A 21071-nucleotide genomic window follows, 5' to 3' on the forward strand; every position below is an offset into this window, starting at 1 on the left:
GGTGGTGGTAAGTGATGCCTCCTTGGCAACTGGGACTGGAGACTGGAGAGGGAGTTCTTCCCCTCTCAAGACAAGGACCATGTGCATTCACCCCCTTTTTATTTAACACCTTTCAATTCCCATCGAAGAAATGACTTTAAAAATAGAAAGCCACATTTCCTTCTTCTAGCCCAATCTCTACCCTACTTACATGACCAGTTATTTCCCAGTCTGGATATGAAAATTCCCATTATGAGAAATTCTAGGACGTTCATTCCATATGGTTTGTAGTAGTGGAATTTTGTGATCCGGACACATCGTGAAAAAGAACATTCCTATAGCAGTTTGAGATGGAGCCTAGATGGTGCCTGGCCTCTGAAAGTGCCCTCAGGCCCAGTGTCACAGGGGCATTCTCATCCCCCATATTGCTTCCGTTGCTATTCCAAATCTGTGCTGTTAGCTGTGTTTGGATAGTCTGGAAGAGCAGGGAGAAGAAGAGATAGCAAAAGAGAATCCGGCCATCTGTTTGTAGTTAACGTCAGGAGCTCTCTTATCTCTCTGAGAACTGGAAAGTCACTGGGGGAATAATTACCACATGGACTAAAAATCTCTATTAGTCCTTGGGTAGAATAATGCAAACAGGAATTTTCCAATGTTCCCCATCCAATCTTTGTGTCTTCAAAAACATCTCAACGGATATCATGGGGGCAGGGCAAGGTTTAATCCTCCATCTCGGGGTAACTAGGTATCATAACCATGTTACATGACATTTGAAAATAGTGAAAACTTTTGCATTTTGATTATTTTTCCCTACTCTTTTTCTTGTGCATCCTCTTTTTTCCAAACACAATTTTGAATGTAGTGTATATGCAAGGGGGGTGGACTTCTTCATGTACCTTACATCCTAAATGCTTTCCTTTGTGGAGGATCCAGAAGCAATGATGTGTTTTTGAAAGCAAATGTGCTATAATACCATTTTTTTTTTTACTTGAATAACTCACAAGGAGGGAAACTCTAGATTTGGAATCTAACTTGGCAAGATAATATGCAGATATGATTATAACAAAATCGGCAAGGTCTCCAACAGGGGGCTATCAACATAAGGTTGATGTGCAAATATAGCTTCATATAACAAATATAATTTTAACTTGAAGTGAACAAACACAATTTGTCATAACAAATAGTCTGACAAATGCAATTTCCTATAATAATAATAAAAAAAAAGCCTTAAATTTTAGGTTATAACTTCTGGAGTTAGAAGTAGCTTATCACAGGGGCGCCTGGGTGGCTCAGTCGTTAAGCGTCTGCCTTCGGCTCAGGTCATGGTGCCTTCCATGGTCCCAGGGTCCTGGGATCGAGCCCCGCATCGGGCTCCCTGCTCCGCGGGAAGCCTGCTTCTCCCTCTCCCACTCCCACTGCTTGTGTTCCCTCTCTCGCTGTATCTCTCTCTGTCAAATAAATAAAATAAAATAAAATAAAGAAGTAGCTTATCACAGAGGCTACCTGATTTTATCCCACTTTTATTTATTTATTTACTTATTTATTTTTATTTTATTTTATTTCAATTCAATTAATTAACATATAGTGTATCATTAGCTTCAGAAGTAGTGTTCAGTTATTCATCAGTTGCGCATAAAACCCAGTGCTCATGACATCACGTGCCCTCCTTAATGTCCGTCACCCTCCACTTCTCCAGCAACCCTCAGTTTGTTTCCTATTGTTAAGAGTCTCTTATGGTTTGTCTCCCTCTCTGATTTCATCTTGTTTTATTTTCCCCTCCTTTCCCCTATGATCTTCTATTTTGTTTCTTAAATTCCACATTTATCCCACTTTTTAAAATGGAATGGAAAAAAACAAATAAAAAATAAAATAAAATAATAGTTACTCTTTGACTAGAGACAGAGCATGCCTAAAACTAATTTCAAAAAAACTTCTTCCCCTTGGCCAGATGCTGGTCTGTTGTAACCTTGATACCTACTGTCTGTACCTATATCTGAACCTAAGCTGCACTGAAAGACCTCATGTCAACGAAGTTCTTTTCTTGCAACGCTTCCCATTAGGTATCACGTCACTTGTAACTGATTTGAACCAAAGTTGAATTACGGTCTTTTAAAATTTATAATTTATTTTTATGCCACACCTGTTACTGTAGAGTCTTCAAATGGTATGGTCCTGTGTTTAAGGTCTGTCTCTTCAATTGACTCTAAGTTCCCTGAGGGCGGTGCTAGGTCTGTTTGGGCCCGGGGTTGGATCACTGGCAACAGCACACATAGAAGAGGCACTGCCCCAATACGTATACTATATGTAATAGATACATGTTATTAGAAGTATATGTAAATTATATTTGCGTCATGTAATATAGCTTTGTCATCTTCTATTTAATAATCATCCATAGGCAGAGGGGCCTGGCTGGGAGGGGCCAGGGGCCCACCAGGGAGGTGCCTGGCTGGCTCAGTTGGTGGAGCATGTGACTCTTTTTTTTTTTTTAAGTGTTTACTTATTTATTCGACAGAGAGAGACAGTGAGAGAGGGAACACACGCAGGGGGAGTGGGAGAGGGAGAAGCAGGCTTCCCGCTGAGCAGGGAGCCAGATACGGGGCTTGATCCCAGGACTCTGGGATCATGACCTGAGCGGAAGGCAGACGCTTAATGACTGAGCCACCCAGGCACCCCAGAGCATGTAACTCTTGATTTCAGGGTTGTGAGTTCAAGCCTCACACTGGGTGTAGAGCCTACTTAAAATTAAAAAAGAAATTAAAAAATAAATCATCCACTGGTGGAAATTTTGGTTGTTGGCAGCACTTTATTTTTGTAAATTTTTGTGTGCATTTCCGAGTATTTCCTTAAACTAAATTCTTAAATTGGAGTGTTACTTTAAGAGGTGTTGGTATTTTGGAGTTTCCTAAACTTCTAGGAAAGAAGTACCAATTTATACTCCCAGCAATTATGTATGGGGGTGCCATTTTGACACATATTTCATTCATTTTCTTTTCATTCTTTTTATCTTATTGTGTAAGGTACTTGTATGGTACAAAATGTAAAAGTACTCTCCCCTGCCCTGGACCGCTTTGAATTGCCTGGTCTTCACTTCCTGCTCAGTCCAGACAATATGGAGGTTTTTCTCCGACTCCAAGTACTTCTTTCCCTGGAGGACAAAAGGTTGATAGTGCACCTCAGACCTAATGGTAGTTATGTTCTTCTACCACGGGCTACTCAAATCTCTGTGCCTGAAGAAACACCCATAATTGTCACTTGTGGATTTGGGGCAAGTGGCCTGGAATAGGGCTCCTCCTCCACTGTGTTTTCAGGAGGTGAGTGTGTAAGGGCCCCTGGAGAGCTCCTCTGCACCCTTTCCCCCAGAGCCTGTAGACAAGGACCCGGGAGTCACCGCAGTGCTGGAATGCTCTGGGAAAAACTGGAGGCCTTCCTCTCCAGAATAAACCACAAAACCTACTCCTCCCCATGACTTCCTGTGGAAATGAGTGGGTCTCCCCCTAATAGAACTGGTAACTATCTATGTCTTGGTTGTGTTACCAAATAACACTCTGGGATAAAGGGAGAACAATTTTGGGGGAAATAAACCACCTCTGGCTGGGTCCTCTCAGACCCACAGAACTAGACCCAACCTTTGGGACCTCAGCTCCTGGCATGTAACCACATCTCCACTCCCGTCAAGATGGAAGCTGCTCTTTCCGCATGCGTACTTATCTCATTGCTCACAGCCGAGATGAACTCCTTCTCTGGAAATCTTTCTTCAACTCCTCACTTCTGAGAAAGGTGATCTAACAGCACTTGTCTTCCTTTTACCATATGGTAATATTTTATTGTCTGTCTCCCCTTCACTCCCAAACTGGAAGCTCAGAAAGAGATTATGTTTGTCTTCATCAAAGCCTAGCACAGGGTATGACATGAGTGGGCACTTCAGAAATGTTGAATGAATTGTACTTGAAAACTGAAGGACCTATTAAAGCTTTTCATAATAGTTTTAAGAAGTGAAATTCACCTTTTAAAGTGTACAAATCAAGGCGCCTGGGTGGCTCAGTTGGTTAAGCGACTGCCTTCAGCTCAGGTCATGATCCCAGGGTCCTGGGATCGAGTCCCGCATCGGGCTCCCTGCTCTGCGGGGAGCCTGCTTCTCCCTCCCCCACTCCCCCTGCTTGTGTTCCCTCTCTCGCTGTGTCTCTCTCTGTCAAATAAATAAATAAAATCTTAAAAAAAAAAAAAAATTAAAAAAAAAAGTGTACAAATCAGTGGTTTTTAGCATAGTCACAGAATTGTTCAATCATCACCCTACTCTGAGAACAAGGGGTCTGAGGATCAAGGTGGTGACAACCAATTTTGTGGGTGAAGGTAACAGAGGCAAAATACCTGCATCAGGGCCCAAGTAATACACGTTCCCGGAGAGTGAACACAAGAATTTGCTAGGGTAGGATGGGGGGATGAAGGGTTGACATCTTTTAGACAATCCAGGTAACTTTACTGTACACCTTGCCATCCGTGGAGAGGTTTGCAAAGGGCTGGGCAAGAAAAAAGGAACCTGCCAGACAAGCCAGAAAGAGAAGCACGGGGAGGAAGGGATGAGGGTTTCAGGAATGTGATTTCAAAGGTAAGAAATCCTCCCCAGCTTGCAGGAGGAAATCTCAGAGGAGGAGTAAAGGACTACCAAAGGCAGTTCCACTCAGCCTGCTCCTGAGATGAGCAGATGGGTGAGACTCTACCAAGACTAGGCATGGGGAACTCTTATTGTTCCCCTTAGCCCAACACCAAGGTCATGGAGAGAACTGACATCTTTATAATATCAAGTCTTTCTCTGTAAGCACATAGTATGCCTTTCCATTAATTTATTTTTTTAAAAAATTTTTAAAGATTTTATTTATTCAATTGAGGCACAGAGATAGAGAGAGAGAGACAGCATGAGCAGAGGGAGAGGCAGGCTCCCCGCTGAGCCAGGAGCCTGATGTGGGCCTCGATCCCAGGACCCTGGGATCACGACCTGAGCTGAAGGCAGATGCTTAACCATCTGCGCCACCCAGGTGCCCTCTTTCCATTAATTTAAATTTTTTCAATATCTTTCAATAAAGCCTTATCATTTTATCCACAAAGGCCTGCACACCTATTGTTAAATTTATTCTCAAGTACTTTATATTTTTGTTGTTATTGCAAATGGTATATTTTTATTAAAATGTTTATCGCAACCTAACATAAAGTACACAAATCAAGTGTACACCTTGACTTTTATATATGTATATGTTCATGTAACCAAATGGCAAATATTTTTAAAGATTTATTTAGGGGCACCTGGGTGGCTCAGTCCATTAAGCGTCTGCCTTCGGCTCAGGTCATGATCCCAGGGTCCTGGGATCGAGCCCCACATCGGGCTCCCTGCAGGAGCCTGCTTCTCCCTCTCCCTCTGCCTCTCCCCCTGCTTGTGCTCTCTATCAAATAAATTAATTAATTAAAGCTTTTCATAAAATGTTTTAAAATAAATCAAAAAGATTTATTTACTTATTTATTTGATAGAGAGAGAGAAGGCATGTGTGTTGAGAGGGGGGCAGAGGGAGAGGGAGAGAGAAAATCTCAAGCAGACTCCCCAGTGAGTGCAGAGCCCAACGCAGGGCTCAACCTTACAATCCTGAGATCATGACTTGAGCTGAAATCAAGAGTGGGGCGCTTGGGGCGCCTGGGTGGCTGTCGTTTGGCGTCTGCCTTTGGCTCGGGTTGTGGTCCCGGGATCCTGGGATGGAGCCCCGCGTCCGGCTCCCTGCTCGGTGGGAGGCCTGCTTCGCCCTCTCCCACTCCCCCTGCTTGTGTTCCCTTTCTCACTGTGTCTCTCTCAGTCACATAAATAAATAAAATCTTTAAAAAAAAAAAAAAAAAGAATGGGACGCTTAACTGACTGAGCCACCTAGGTGCCCCTCAAATGGCAAATATTTTTAAAAGTTATGCTCTATGATGGTTGCTGATGCTAGAAATGCAATAGGTTTTGTATATTGATTTTTGTTATATTGATTTTGTACCCAGCAACCTTGCTAAATTCACTTACCAATTCTATCTCAATTTTCTTTTGGGGTTGCTACACACACAATAATTTCATCCACAAATACTGATATTCTTGTTTTTTTCCCAATCCTTATATATTTGTTGCTGTTGTTTATTGGACTGGCTAAACTTCCATTATTGCATTGACTAGGGTTATTGAGAGCAAGCAGCCTTGGCTTGTTTCTCATCTTAAGAGAAATGCTTTCAACACTTCACCATTATTGTGATGTGTGCTGCAGGATTTTTGAGGATGTCCTTTATCAGGTTATAGGGTAGTCTTTAATATCAACGGATGAATATTTCGAGTATTTTTTATGTATCAATTGACATGAATGAACTGTTTCCCCTTTAATGTACTGATGGATCCATATTTCCCCTAGTCTAACATTTGTTTATAACTTTGAGAAATGTCTTTTGCTGTTACGTTTCTTCTCAGTTCTCCCTCTTGACCCATCCATTAAGTGTTGGTCTTCTTGTTTCCTCCCTCACTCTTCTTCTCTCTTCTTTTCAAGCTCCTGCTTTTTGTAAGTTTCCTAAGCTATCAAAGTTTGGGGGATGACCCCTGGTTTTCAGACTCTGTGTCTCCCCAGTCTGCTCCCTCCACAAGCAGGTTTGAATTCAAGTTAAAGCACTGGATTGGAAGACAGGTGGCTTGAGTTCCAATTCTGTCAATCTCCAAAAATGCACCAAGACAGATTTCCCCCTGACTTTCAGTCTCATCAATAAAATCCCTGTCCCATCTCCAGGTTGGTTGGAAACTCCCACGAATAAATGGGTAGAACCACTCTGCAAATTACTCACAGGTAAGAGTTTGATGTCTTTGACACTAAGATTGTTGGAGGTAGTGTGAGGTAACATATAGCTTGGATTTCGAAGCTAATAGAATCTAGATCCACTCCCAATCAGCAGTGTGACCTTGTGCTTGTTACTTAACCTTTCTAAACCTGCCTCCTTCATCCAGCTTGCAGATAAAAGATGCAAAACACTCGACACATAGTAAGAGCTCAGTGAATTTAGCGATTATTAAAAGAGATAATGCACATGCAGACAGCCTGAAAAGCATAAAATATTCCATAAATGTAAGTCCGCGGGTTCGAGGCTCCGAAGGCCCTAAGCCAGCTCCCCAGCACCAGTATCAGCGCCCAGGTACCTAGTAGGTAGGTTGATGAGGGGGACTGCAGAGAAAACTCCTCTGAGCCTCGAATCCCCACTGTCGGGCTTCCAGAAGCGCCAAGCCGTACCCAACGTCCCTAAGTCTGGTGAAAAATGCCAAAATGACTGGGGAAGGGGCAGATGCGGCCACTCCGACATTCGCGGGAGGGCTCCTGCTACCACTTTCCCGGAGCTTTACCGGGAGTTCAACTCCGCGGAGAGGCGCCGCGCCACCAACCGCAATCACTACGATCCAGTCGAGGGTAACGAGTGCGCTCCCTGCTGCAGTCGCTAGGGGCGGGCTCGTCGCGTCCCTCCCCCTAAACGGGTCCCCGTTTGCGCACGCGTGATTACTTTCCTCCGGCGCTCTCGCCCCACTCTAGGCACGTTCGCGCGGCGCGTTACAGGCATTTTCTGACGTAAGGCGCTGCAGCGAGGAGCCGAGCGGAAGTGCAGCGCGACGACGGCTACAGGAGGGGAGGGTGAGAGAGGTGGAAGTGGAGCCGGAAGTGTGACTAACTAGCCTGCCTCCCGGTCGCCCGCGAAGCAGGAAGGAGAAGGTGTCGGCCTGGCGGGGTGTGGCCTCGGGAGGCGGAGGGCGCTGCGATTGGCCCTTGGCTGTGGCGCCGGCGACGATTGGCCCTTGCTTGCGGAGGGAGGTGAGAAAGGTGGCGGCGGTTGGAATTCAAAAGTGGCGGGTGTGGCACCCGGCTGGTAGCCCCCCGGAGCCCGGAGCGCGCGTGCTTTGTGTCGCGAGCCGGCGAGAGAACGCGGGTCCCGGGAGCCCGGGCGCCGTGTCCTCTTCATTGTGCTCCCCTGGCGCGTGTGGTACGGAACTGGACATGGAGCCGCAGGTGAGTAGAAGCCGCGTTGGGTCTCTTGCCCACGATGCTGACGAGCCCCCGGCTCCCGGCCGGCCTTCGTCCTGCCTGCTTGGAGGGTGAAAGTCCGTGCGTCCCCGAACAGTGGACAGGAGGGAGGGAGAGGGCAGGGAGCAGACCCAGGAAGTCGGAGTGCATGTCTGTCTGCTCTCCCCCAATTTCAGGGAGTCCCATACACCCTTCCTCACTTTCATGTCTCCAGGATTTTCCATTTCGATTTCTCAGGCTTGTCTGACTCGTACCTACTTCTCCATTCCTACCGACGATTGCAGTGTGTGATCGAGAAAGGGGAGTTCTGAGATTCCGTCTACCGCTGGGGAAATGGTGCCCGAGGCCAAATCCCCGCTGATGATCTTTCCAGTTCTCTCTTGTTCCTTTCGCTTTGGAGTGCTGGAAGGGGATAAAGGGATTGGGGTAACCTGAACGGAAGGACTCCTCGTTCTCTCTCCTCCAGGTTTTACAGAGATCTCTGACTCCTGAGACTGGCTTGACTTAAGTTTCTTCTCTTATCAGCGCCCTGCTGCACCCCACAACCATCTGCAGCCTTCCCTCTCCAGTGGAGAGAGAGGTGTGACAGCGAGAGTGTATTGACTTTTGGTGCCAGAAAAAGACTCCTGTCTGGATCCTCTGTTTACTAGTATTTCACATTCAGATTTACCCAAAACAAGTTTCAACCTGAAGAGATGTTCTTTGTATCCTGACAGCTAAAGAGCAGAGCAGTATGATTGTGACAGTGAAAAACAGTAGAAGCCTTCTCATATTTACTGAGCACCTACTATGTACCAGGCACAGTTGTAGATAACTTGGGATGCAACAATAAACAAGACTAATCCCTGTCATCTCTATAGATGTCATTCTATGAGAAGCTGCCATTCTATGGGGAGATGGGAAATGTGTCATAAGTTATATAACTCTATTCTTTGTGCACATTTCTGCAGGCAGCAGGAAAAATAATGCCACCTCCTTTTTTTTTTTTTTTGTATAGAAGCCAGTGGTCTGGATATATCACAGTTTATTTAAGTATTCCCCCACCGGTGGACATCCAATTTCATTCCTTTAAAAATGTATTGAGTCCTGACATGTAGCAGACATTATACTGGTTATATGGTTGTGAACAAAACAGATATGTTCTTATGATGCTCACAATCTAATGTAAGGAAAGACAATAAGCCAATAAACTAAAATTTAAAAAACCTGGGCATCAAATTGTTCCAGAGTTTTCTCTATAGGGAAAACATCCTTAAATATAAGGATGTAAACATCCTTAAATATATCTCGTTGTATTTGGAATCTCTCCATGTTGTTTCTTAACAAGTTCATATGGATCTGCAATGAGTTTTAAATAAAAAGTTTAATTAAAAAACAAAAGAATAGGGGTGCCTGGGTGGCTCAGTCAGTTAAGTGACCAACTCTTGGTTTTGGCTCAGGTCATGATCTCATGGGTCATGAGATCAAGCCCCATTGTAGGGCTCTGCACTCAGCAGGGAGTCTGCTTAAAGATTCTCTCCCTCTGCCCCTCCCCCTACTTGAGTGCACTCTCTCTCTCAAAATACATTTTTTAAAAATATTTATTTATTTGGGGTGCCTGAGTGGCTCAGTCGGTTGAGCGTCTGCCTTCGGCTCGGGTCATGATCCCAGGATCCTGGGATCGAGCCCCACATCGGCTTCCTGCTCAGCAGAGAGCCTGCTTCTCCCTCTCCCTCTGCCTGCCTCTCTGCCTACCTGTACTCTCTCTGTCAAATAAATAAATAAAATATTTTAAAAAAAATTATTTGACAGAGAGAGCACACAAGAGGGCGGGGAAGCAGCAGAGGGAGAGAGAGAAGTAGGCTGAGCAGGGAGCTCAAGGTGGGGTTGGATCCCAGGACTCCAGGATCATGACCCGAGCCAAAGGCAGAGGCTCAACTGACCGAGCCATCCAGGCATCCCAAATAAATTTTTTAAAAAAGGGAAAAACAGCCCTTCCTCCTGTTCTCTTGGTTGTTGGAACTGTGGCAGGCCTCTTGGAATCACCCTGGACTCCTCCATCTCCCTCACTGCCTGCCCTCTACCTCCCCTCACCAGGCCAGCTCCTAAGTTAGATCAATACTTGGTTTCTAGTAATCCAGCCCCTCCTCTTCATCCCCACTGCCTGCCCTCTCTCAGATGGATTTCTACTTAGCCCTCAAGCTCCTAAAACAGCCCCTCTCGGCTGAGTTCCATGAAAATTAAGCTGTATGCATCTTTTTTATCTAATGAATTAACTTCTCTCTTATGCATCTAGAATGGTAAGAGGTGTATACATCCTTGGGAGAATTGAGAAAGTGGATCATTTTTTGTAGAGTTTAATTCTGTGGTACTCCAGTCTGGAAAGAATGTCCTATAAAGTTACCTCTGGGAGGGCAGGGATTTTATTCATTACTCTCACCCCAGCTTCTAGAACAGTGTCTGGCATGGAGCAGTCTTGCAACAAATCTTAGTGCAACAAATCCTTGTTGGATGAAGGAAGAAAGGAATGATGCATTCTTTCTGCCTGTCATACCCCTCATCTACCTCCATTCATTCTTCACCTTGTTTCACGTTGCTTTTTGGTACAAATCTTGTCTTACTATTCTGACAAAATCATCATGGTCCCACTTGCCTTCAGTAAACGCTAGACTCCTTATCATGGCAGGCCGACTGCCACAATCCTTTCCCTTCATCTCCCCACTTTCCGCGCACACTCCGTGTGTCAGCTAAACAGAACAACTTGACATTCCTTGCATGCACCCCTCCTTGCTTTCTGCCTGGGATGCTCTTCCTTGGCCCAAGCCCCCTGGCTAACTCTCATCATCAAGGTTTTGCCTTAAAAGACCTTTTAGAAGTGTTCTCTGACACTCTCCCCATCTGAACTACATGCTCATCCCCTCCTTGGGGCACTTTTTATGATAGCACTCAGTAAAGTTTTAATAATCTCTTTAAATGCTTCTCTTCCCCATTTTTTCATGAGTATTTTGCAGGCAGGGATCACATCTATTACTCCCAAACCCAGATCGTTTTCTGGCACATAACAAACACTAAGTAAATATCGAATGAATGAAGGAAGCCAAAGGGCAGAGAGACTGGCCTTGGAATTAAAAGTTAATTATAGTGAAGATCAGAAGTTGATCAGTCTACATAGTGCTCTCCTGATGGTGGGATCAGAGTAGGGTTTGCATAGGAAGGATCTGGCTTTAGCACGGAGAAGTTCTGTGTCCTCAGAAACCCGCTAGTTCTGCGCAAACTAGAATGGTTGGTCACCCTAGATAGGAGTAGCTGTGGAGTGGACATAATCTCCAGGCACCGAATTGAGGTGCTTAGGAGAGGATCTCTCTTTCACACTGCCCCCACCCCACACCTGTACTTTGGTGGTCTCTAAACTGGGTCATGCTGCTTCTTAGTCTTCTCCATGCAAGTCAGCCTACTTACAACTCATTGTTTTTTATAAATAGGCTCTTTTGTATATTTTTAACATGCCTGATCAGAAACTGTGTCCGGTTTTCCACACACACAAAGCTAAAGCCTAAACTCCTCCTTAGCCTGGCATCAAAGTCCTACAGGTCACTATATTCTAGCAGTTAAACGCGTGGCCTCCAGAACCAGACTGTCTAGATTGTAACTGCGGTTCTGCCTTTTACTCGCTGATGAGCTTAGAGAAGCTATTTTACCTCTCAGTGCCTTCCTTTCCCTCATCTGCGAAATGAGGCTGATAATAGCACCTCCTCAGTGGGCTGCTGTAAGGATTAGGTTGATACAGAGGAAGCATTTAAAACAAATTCTAAAATGTTACCCACTTGAGGAGCCTGGGTGGCTCAGTTGGTTGAGCATCAGACTCTTGATTTCAGCTCAGGTCATGATCTCAGGGTCATGAGATCGAGCCCCACATGGTGCTTGGGCTGGATGTGGAGCCTGTGTAAGATTCTCTCTCTCCCTCTCTAAAAAAAATTTTTTAAAAAAATAAGTAAAATATTACCTACTCCTCCTATCTAGTCTTCAGCCTTATCTATCTTCCACTCTCTCTCCTATTTATGATTCTCCATTTTAGCTGAAAGAGCCTATTGGTTTCCCAGCCATATTATGTGTATGTTTGAGGTTTTGCCTTCTGAAGAAAGTATCCATTTCTCTGTGCTTGTTTAAGTACTACCCTTGGGATGCCTGGGTGGCTCAGTTGGTTAAGTGTCTGCCTTTGGCTCAGGTCAGGATCCCGGGGTCCTGGGATCAAGCTTGGTATCAGGCTCCTTGCTCAGCGGGGAGCCTGCTTCTCCCTCTCCCTCTGCCTGCCACTCACCCTCTCTTGTGCATGCTCTCTCTGTCAAATAAATAAATAAAATCTTAAAAAAAAAAAAAGTACTACTCTTAAAGTTCGCTGAAGTTCAGCATCTGTCCAGCTTTTCCCTTAGAACTTTCTCCCACTTTTGCATTATGTCCCACTTCTCTCTGTGCCTTTTGGCTGGCACATCATCTGTGGGCCCCGGTTTGTGCACAGGAGGTACTCAGTCAGTGCTTGTTGGTGGTTGAGAATTAGGCTAGGGGACTAAGAAGGGGAGTTCTTGGGACATTTGGGCTCCAGGGTATGTCTGAAGGGTCTCTCTTTTCCCAGCAGAGGTCCCCCTTGTTGGAAGTGAGGGGGAACGTAGAGCTGAAGAGGCCCCTGGTCAAGGCTCCTTCTCGGCTGCCTCTACCGGGAACCAGGTTTAAGAGGGGGCCTGACCAGATGGAGGATGCCTTAGAGCCTGAGAAGGTGAGCTGGGTTTGGAAAAGCTTTACGTGTGTGTGTGTGTGTGTGTGTGTGTGTGTGTGAAAGAGACAGAGGGAGAGTGTGTGTGTCTAAACCAATCAGGGAGAGTAAATGTACGCAATTCTTGTCTATCTCCAGAAAAGGACACGAGGACTGGATACAGTGACCAAAGTTGCCACGTCCCACCCCAGAGCACCTGCCCTCACTGCAAGACCACAGACACAAGGCCAGACCATAGGTGGGTTCTAGCAGTGGGCAGAAACCAAGGGAATAGAAGTCCAGTGCTCTTCAACTCACTTATTTCTTGTCTTTCAATTTTAGCTTATTTTGAATAGGTAATAGGTTTCACTTGTTTTAAAATTCCAAAGGCACAAGGGGTGCCTGGGTGGCTCGGTGGGTTAAGCATCTGACTCTTGATTTTGCCTCAAGTCATAATCTCAGGATCATGAGATCCAGCCCCAAGTCAGGCTCCACCATGGGCATGGAGCCTGCTTGGGATTCTCTCTCTCCCTCTCCCTCTCCACCCCCCTCCAAATTCCAAAGGCACAAAAGTCATTTTACAGAGGAAAGTCTCCCTCCTACCCCTGTCCCCCAGCCACCCAGTTCCCCTGCCCAGGGGCATTCTGTGGGTGTTCTGTCCCTTCCAGGGCGTTCTGTGGGCGTTCAAGCACATCTGGACATGTTCTCCAACATTTTTTTTTTTTTATATAAATGGTAGCACTCTTGACACATGGCTCTGCCCCCTGCTCTTTTTGCTTATCTTGGTCCAACTTATTTCTTGGTGTCTTGAGTAATTTCTGGTCCTGGGAAGGATATCTTCAGAGCTGGGCAGATTTCAAGGAAGAGGGAAGTTATCTTCTTTCTTTTTTTTTTTTTTTTTTTAAGATTTTATTTATCCATTTGAGACACAGAGATAGAGAGAGAGAGAGAGAAAGCATGAGCAGGGAGAGAGGCAGAGGCAGAGGGAGAAGCAGGCTCCTCGCTGAGCCAGGAGCCCGATGTGGGGCTCGATCCCAGGACCCTGGGATCATGACCTGAGCTGAAGGCAGACGCTTAACCATCTGAGCCCCCCAGGCGCCCCGAAGTTATCTTATTTCTAATCCTCAGAAAAAGCAACGACTCTGTGCCTGGCCCAGCCAGAGTTCATGCCACCCTGAGACTGATTGTGCTACTTTTTCCTGTCCCATCTCCCGACAGCTCCAAAAGTTCCCAAGAATTCAGGACCCCGATGTTCTACAGCTATTGCCACAGGTAATAGTGCTTCAGAGCTGGGGCTGAGGAGAGATTTGAGGGTATGTGTAAAAGGAGATGATGGGGGTGGAAAGACCCTGGTGCTGTGATTTCTTATGTTAACTCCCCGATTCTCTAGTGTTGAAGAATCAGAAACCAGGCCCTGCTGTTCCTGCCCAGAAGCCTGCAGGTAAGTGCCAAGCATAACCATTGGGTGAGAGGCTGGGATAGGAAGGAGAGGAGGTGGTGAGTACCCCCCCAAAAAATCCATTTGGTTCCCTCCGTCTCTGGAGGGGAAAGAGTTGTAGCAGTGGGTGTGGAGGCCTTAAAGGCCTGGAGGGAGGAAAGATAGAAAGCCACGACCTCCCTGACCTTTGTCCTTTCCGTGCCCATCTTAGCGGCTGCCCCTCCCATGGTGGGAGGGAAGAAACCCACCAAACGTCCGGCCTGGGACTTAAAGGGTCAGTTATGTGACCTGAATGCCCAGCTGAAGTGCTTCCGTGAGAGGACTCAGACTTTGAACCAGGAGAACCTACAACTGCAGGACCAACTCGAGGAGGCCCAGCAACAGGCCCAGGCCCTGGGGGCAGAGTGCAGGACACTGGAAGGGGAGTTGGCCAGGCTGCAGGCCCAGGCTGAGCAGGGTCAGCAGGAGTTGGGGAACCTCAGGGCCCATGTCCTGGAGCTGGAAGAGCAGCTGGGCACAAAGGAAGGCTTGGTGCAAGAGCTCCAGAAAGAACAGTTGGGATTGCAGGAGGAGCGAAGGGGACTGGCCGCCCGGCTGGAGGAGCAGGAGGTAAGGGCCACCTTCTTACCAAACGCCAACCCTCCTTTCTGGGTTACCCTGAGGACTCTTTGGGCTTGGGAGTCCCTGGCCACCTCTCTCCAGCAGTATTCCTCTGTCCTTCTCCACCCCTGCCCACTCCTGACTGCGTCTTGCTTTCTGCCCCACTTCTCCCTATCCTGACTGCTTTCCTAGCCCCCCACCCCACCCCAGATCTGTGTCTCCCCTCATCCTCCATCTTCTCCTCAGTCTCTTTCTTCCCTGGTCAAAAATCCCTGCGGCATTCTCTCTTCTTCTCATGTCCATTTGACTCCTTGATCTTGATGTCCCCACCAACTAGATGGAATTACTTGCAGTTTCTCAAATGATTCAATCTTCTCTTCAGGGCATTTTGCACATTCACTTCCCACTTTGTGGAACATTCTTTCTGTTCTCCGTCTTTTCCTTGGTTTATTCCAATACTTTTGGGTGTCGGCTTAGCTATCATTGTCCTTGTGCCCCTTTTGGCTGTTCCCAGAGCACTCCCTAATCTGGTACCATGACTCTTATTTTCTTACCTCTTTCCTTAGCAGACTTTGAAGTCCTTGGGGACAGGGACCGCCCTCCCTCCACCCCCCACCTCGTTATGACTTGTCCTTATTCTTCTGCTGGGTCTCACCCTCTGTGTCCACTCCATTCCGAACAGAGGAGGCTGAAGGCCTCAGAAGCAGCTCTGTCAGTTAGCCAAGCGGAGGTGGCATGTCTGCGTCAGGAGGCTGCAGCGCAGGCAGCCGCACTGGTGGAGCAAGGAGAACGTCTTCATGGGCTAGAGATGGAGCGCCGGCGACTCCACAACCAGCTACAGGAACTCAAAGGCAATATCCGTGTGTTCTGCCGGGTCCGCCCTGTCCTTCCAGGGGAGCCCACCCCGTCCCCAGGCTTCCTCCTGTTTCCCTCTGGCCCCGGCGGGCCCTCCGATCCTCCAACCCGCCTCAGTGTCTCCCGGTCTGACGATCGTCGTGGGACCCTGAGTGGGGCGCCGGCCCCCACCACCCGCCACGACTTCTCCTTCGACCGGGTATTCCCACCAGGGAGTGGACAGGACCAAGTGTTTGAGGAGATTGCCATGCTTGTCCAGTCAGCCCTGGATGGCTACCCAGTGTGCATCTTTGCCTATGGCCAGACAGGCAGTGGCAAGACCTTCACCATGGAGGGTGGGCCTGGGGGAGACCCCCAGGTGGAGGGCCTGATCCCTCGGGCCCTGCGGCACCTCTTCTCTGTGGCCCAGGAGCTGGGCGGTCAGGGCTGGACCTACAGCTTTGTGGCAAGCTACGTAGAGATCTATAATGAGACTGTCCGAGACCTGCTGGCCACGGGGACCCGGAAGGGCCAGGGCGGTGAGTGTGAGATTCGCCGGGCAGGGCCGGGGAGTGAGGAGCTCACTGTCACCAATGCCCGCTATGTTCCTGTGTCCTGTGAGAAAGAGGTAAGCACCGAGGGGCACTGGGACTGGAGAATGGGGAGGAGCAGGCAGGGTGGCACAGGATGTAGGTGGACAGAGGAGGGACCAGGAGAGAGCAGAAGGATGGGGGAAGGGTGGGTTGCGTCGGTGGGTCGCCACGTCAGTTTTGGCCGGGGGTTGGGGGGGGTTGGGGGGCTGTAAGGTAGATCTGTCTGCCTTAGGGAACGAGGGGGTGGAGTGACGCACATGCCGAGGGCTTCCTGGCCCCTGCCCACTGTATCTCAGGTCCCATTTCCTACTACTCCCCTTGCTCAGCTCTCTCCAGCCACGCTGGCCTCCTGGCTGTTCCCCAGCCAGCTCATCACATTCTCGATTCAGGGCTTTTGCCTGAATGTTCCTCTCTTCGAATGGCTTGCTCCCTCGCTGCCTTCAGAGTTGAAGGCACTGAAGCTGTCCCTGGCCATCCTGTCTCAAATTGCAGCCCTCACCCTACCTTCACGCGCTCCTCCTGGTTCTGTTCTAGTTTCCCCCTCAGGACTCTGGGGCCGTAGCTGTGCATTTTACTTAATCATTCTGTCTCTTCACTGGCTAGAAAGAAATCTTCAAGAGGGCAGGCACTGGCTCTGGGTCATTGCTACCGATGTGGCTGCGTGCTGAGCCCCTGCCCGCTCTTGCCCCTTGCTCCTCCTGTCCCCAGGTGGAGGCCCTGCTCCACGTGGCCCGCCAGAACAGGGCGGTGGCCCGCACGTCACAGAACGAGCGCTCATCACGCAGTCACAGCGTGTTCCAGCTCCAGATCTCTGGGGAGCACGCCGGGCGGGGCCTGCAGTGTGGGGCCCCCCTCAGCCTTGTGGACCTGGCTGGGAGTGAGCGGCTGGACCCTGGCTTAGCCCTTGGCCCTGGGGAACGGGAACGCCTTCGGGAAACACAAGCCATTAACAGCAGCCTGTCCACGCTGGGGCTGGTCATCATGGCCTTGAGCAACAAGGTGGGAATGGGGATGGGGGCCGGTGGGACCTGGGGTGGGTTGAGGCTGCTCACGCTGAACCCTGTCCTATCCTAATCACCCGTCTCCCTCAACCCTCCAGGAGTCCCACATTCCTTACCGGAACAGCAAACTCACCTACCTGCTGCAGAATTCTCTGGGTGGCAGCGCTAAGATGTGAGTGAAAGCGACAGACAGACAGGAGGGGTTGGGTGGAGACTGTGAGGCTGGGGTCAGGGGCCGGAAAGGGGCAACAGTGGGAACCTGGTTCAGGCTCCACCCAGCCACTGATGCTGGGGTTTGGTCCCCTCTCCTCTCTCCACAGGCTCATGTTCGTGAACATTTCCCCCCTAGAAGAGAACGTCTCTGAGTCCCTCAACTCCCTACGCTTTGCCTCCAAGGTGCAGTTACCACCAAGCCCAGGCCCTGTCAGGACCCCTGGGTGATTGTAGGCTTCTCCATTCTGACCCTTTAGGGTCCCCTTCAGTCCTTTAGGCCAAGGGCACATTCATCTGGAAAGGATTTGCATTTGCCGGGCATCTGGGGTACTATCTCTCTGGATCCATTTTTAGCTATTGGGTCTTGGGGTTTTTAAAATTTTTTTTTTTTAAGATTTTATTTATTTATTTGACAGAGAGAGACACAGCGAGAGAGGGAACACAAGCAGGGGGAGTGGGAGAGGGAGAAGCAGGCTTCCCGCAGAGCAGGGAGCCCGATGGAGGGCTCGATCCCAGGACCCTGGGATCATGACCTGAGCTGGAGGCAGACGCTGAACGACTGAACCACTCAGGTGCCCCAGGGTTTTTTAATTTTTAAAAATAGGTAGTTAAGGGGTCAAAACTATATAAAAGCTATACACAACAAATGAAGTTTTACCACCGCCCCTGTACACCCCATTCTCCCCACCTGCCCTGGTAGAGGTAGTCATTTTTAACATTTGGCATTTTACTTATCCTTTCAGTGTTTCTTCTTGCAAATATAAGCAATATGCTTGTGCTTATTCCCTTCTTCTATAGACATCTCTCTTTTCATATATATGTATGTATATGTGTGTGTGGATATATATATATATGTTGTTCTGTACTTTGTTCTGCTTAACAAGATATCCCTAAGATTACTCCTCTCCCCACCCCCAGCACGCAGAGATCATCCCATTATTTTTATGTCTGCCTGGGACTCTGCTATGTGGCTGCACCAAAGTTTATCCACCAGTTCCCTCTACTGGACACTTGGATTGTTTCCACCCTTTTACAAACAAGACCATGTTGGCTAACCTTGTACATATATGTCATTTTATATTTGTTTAGTCATATCTGACTATGTAGGGAGAGATTCCTAGCATTGGGATTGCTGGATCGAAGGAGACTTAGATGTGGGCACCTGGGTGGCTCAGTCGGTTAAGCGTCCGACTCTTGATACCGGTTCAGGGCATGATCTCAGGGTCGTGAGGTCAAGCCCCACGTCGCGTGGAACCCACTTCAGATTCTTTCTCTCCCTCCACCTCTGCCCCCCTGCCCCATGAGTGCACACGCTCTCTCTCTCAAAAAAAAAAAAAAAAAAAAGTGAGAGACTTAGATGGGTTTCAGACCATTCCAAGTAGTGTGAAGTCAGGCTCCAAACCCACTTAAACATTAAGGGAAGGTCATGCCATGAATTCTCTAGGAGATTTATGCTCCTTCCACTAAAGTTTTAGGGGCTTCTTAGATTTGAATCAGGCTTATATTTCTTTTCTTTTTTTTTTAAGATTTTATTTATTTATTTGACAGAGAGAGACATAGCAAGAGCAGGAACACAAGCAGGGGGAGTGGGAGAGGGAGAAGCAGGCTTCCCGCAGAGCAGGGAGCCCGATGTGGGACTCGATCCCAGCACCCTGGGATCAAGACCTGAGCCGAAGGCAGACGCTTAAAGACTGAGCCACCCAGGCGCCCAGGCTTATATTTCTTGACGAGAAAACTCAAGATGGTACAGTATACTTCCTGTTGCATCAGGAGCACCTAATATCCAATTGTTTTACTTTTAATGAAATAAAAATCAATCATGGGATTTGGGTGTTACCAGCTTGTTACCATTTGAAAACTCCCTATTGACCTAGTGATTTCACTTAGTGATTTTATCAAACAAAGATCGTACCTAGATCTATTATTTCATTAGGGAGTTTAATTTTCTCAGTCACTTTACATTTGTTAGTCCTGTCTCTTCTATAAAGAACTTCCCTTTGCCATGTATTTGGTTACTCTGAAATCCAGTCTATATAGGAAAGGCAGAGTAAATGCTAGATTCTTTATTAATTTTCAATATTAGAAGTTGGTATCTTGGCAACTTCCAAAGGTGACCAAGTGGGTTTTTATCTGGGTGGGTGTCATTTTACAGATGCTTATGGATTTGATATATATCCTTTGTAGTCATTTTTTCTGATGCTCAAATTGCCCCATCTTTGGCCAGTGGGCGCTCCTTTAAGTTGGCTTCTGTGTCCTTTAGACAGGAACCAGTAGTCTTTATTGTAGATTCATCGTGTACATATCCTGCCTAAACTTAGGATCATTTATTTTCCAAGGAGCCTTGGTTCTTAAATGAGTGTTGTTCATGTTTTATCTAACTTATTAACCAGTAAATGGTGGGAGGCTTGGGGTCTCTGGGCCACGGTATTGCTGAAAATGGACGTTCCATCTCTCTCTGCTCCTGTGTGTGGCTTCCATCCCTTCTCAGTCAGGCCTCTTCACCTCATCCAGACTTGGTGTGGTTAGTGGGCATAGACCTCACCTTAACTGAGACCAGCCTGAACCCACCTTCAGAGCCCTTCAGTATTTTCTGAGGGCAGCCCCAATATTGGGAGTGGGAGGCAATCCAGAGAAACAGAGAAAACTGTTATTTTGGTTACTTAGAAAACGTTTTTATCCTGTCTAAACCCTCTGCCCGCAGGTGAACCAGTGTGTTATTGGTACGGCCCAGGCCAACAGGAAATGAAGACAGATCCAGATCCTCTGTGTGTTTGGGGTGGGGGTGGGGGGCGGTTTGGGGATGCTTTATTGGGGGGGAGGGGCGCTGTGTGACCTGGGTCTATCAAATAAAGAACAGTTTTTGGGGTTTTTTTTCTTTAAATAAAGGTTTTATTAGCAATGGGCCATATCTGTAAAAATGGGAACTGTGGATCTGCAAAGTATTTGTGTTTGCAGAGCAAGGGCGTCAGCTTTTCTCCCTATCAGGCCATCACCTCGAGTCTAGGTGGCCTAAGCCTCCCATACCACCCCCCTCCCCGTTGTCCGCCTCTAGGAGATGTGCCCACCAGCCAACCACCGTCACTAGTTTGCCGCAGGCCACCCAGGCCCATTCGGGAATGCTCCTCCGGCGGGTGTGGGAGGGTGGGAACCCGAGCCCAGGGGCGGGGCCGACGCGCCCTCCCACAAAATGCTGGCTCTTCCTCCCGCCCTTTCCCTGGCTTCCCGTTCGAACCGCCAGGGCCGGCCCGCCCGCTGCCCATTGGCTGGCTCTCCGCGGCGTTACCGCCTCGCTACTAGCTCTCCGGGCCCGTGCACCCGCCCTGGAAGCGCTGGGCGGGACGCACGCCCGCTGACTCGCTCGCGCCAACCGCTAACGGCCACCGCCCCATAAAGGAGGGGCTCAATCCTCCCAGGTGCCGCGCGCGGGAGGGGTCACGCGTGCGCAGAAGCGCAGCGGCGGTGTGGGGGGGGGGACTTGCCACGGGGAGGGCGGGGCCGGGGGCAAAGGCGGGAGGAGGGCGTGGCGGGGGCGATAGGAAGGGTGAATGGAGGGCGGGGTCGTGAACTGGGGCCGGGGGGCGGGACTTAGAGTGACCATGGAGGTTGGGGGGGGCAGTTAACGGATGT

At 48.3% G+C, this 21071-nt stretch overlaps 1 protein-coding gene across 3 annotated transcripts; it reads left to right on the top strand.

Moving 5' to 3' along the window:
* The first annotated feature begins 7632 nt into the window (after positions 1-7632).
* Positions 7633-20288, top strand: KIFC1 (kinesin family member C1). 3 transcript variants are annotated; one of them, XM_054505819.2, is made up of 11 exons: positions 7633-7829; positions 12652-12789; positions 12925-13024; positions 13984-14037; positions 14156-14206; positions 14415-14812; positions 15486-16265; positions 16939-17229; positions 17330-17403; positions 17552-17627; positions 20146-20288. In XM_054505819.2, exons 2-11 carry the CDS (start codon positions 12763-12765, stop codon positions 20188-20190), a joined length of 1896 nt encoding a protein of 631 aa, XP_054361794.1. In that variant the 5' UTR covers positions 7633-7829; positions 12652-12762; the 3' UTR covers positions 20191-20288. The 3 variants fall into 3 exon arrangements, with proteins under 3 accessions (XP_054361794.1, XP_045722656.1, XP_054361793.1); XM_045866700.3 differs by lacking the exon at positions 7633-7829 and adding an exon at positions 7836-8024 and having other exon boundaries at positions 12649-12789; XM_054505818.2 differs by lacking the exon at positions 7633-7829 and adding an exon at positions 7836-8024.
* The last annotated feature ends 783 nt before the right edge of the window (positions 20289-21071 follow it).

This window comes from Mirounga angustirostris, unplaced genomic scaffold, assembly GCF_029215605.1.
Source record: "Mirounga angustirostris isolate CCGP_5_RB_7025 unplaced genomic scaffold, mMirAng1.0.hap1 SCAF_8, whole genome shotgun sequence".
In the NCBI taxonomy this organism is placed as follows: domain Eukaryota; kingdom Metazoa; phylum Chordata; class Mammalia; order Carnivora; family Phocidae; genus Mirounga; species Mirounga angustirostris.

What these genes read in the sequence shown, in the direction of transcription:
- KIFC1 (XM_045866700.3), top strand. An exon ending in CCCGGCTGGAGGAGCAGGAG is followed by an intron (nt 14,813 to 15,485) that starts GTAAGGGCCACC and finishes CATTCCGAACAG; the next exon opens with AGGAGGCTGAAGGCCTCAGA. An exon ending in CTGTGTCCTGTGAGAAAGAG is followed by an intron (nt 16,266 to 16,938) that starts GTAAGCACCGAG and finishes TCCTGTCCCCAG; the next exon opens with GTGGAGGCCCTGCTCCACGT.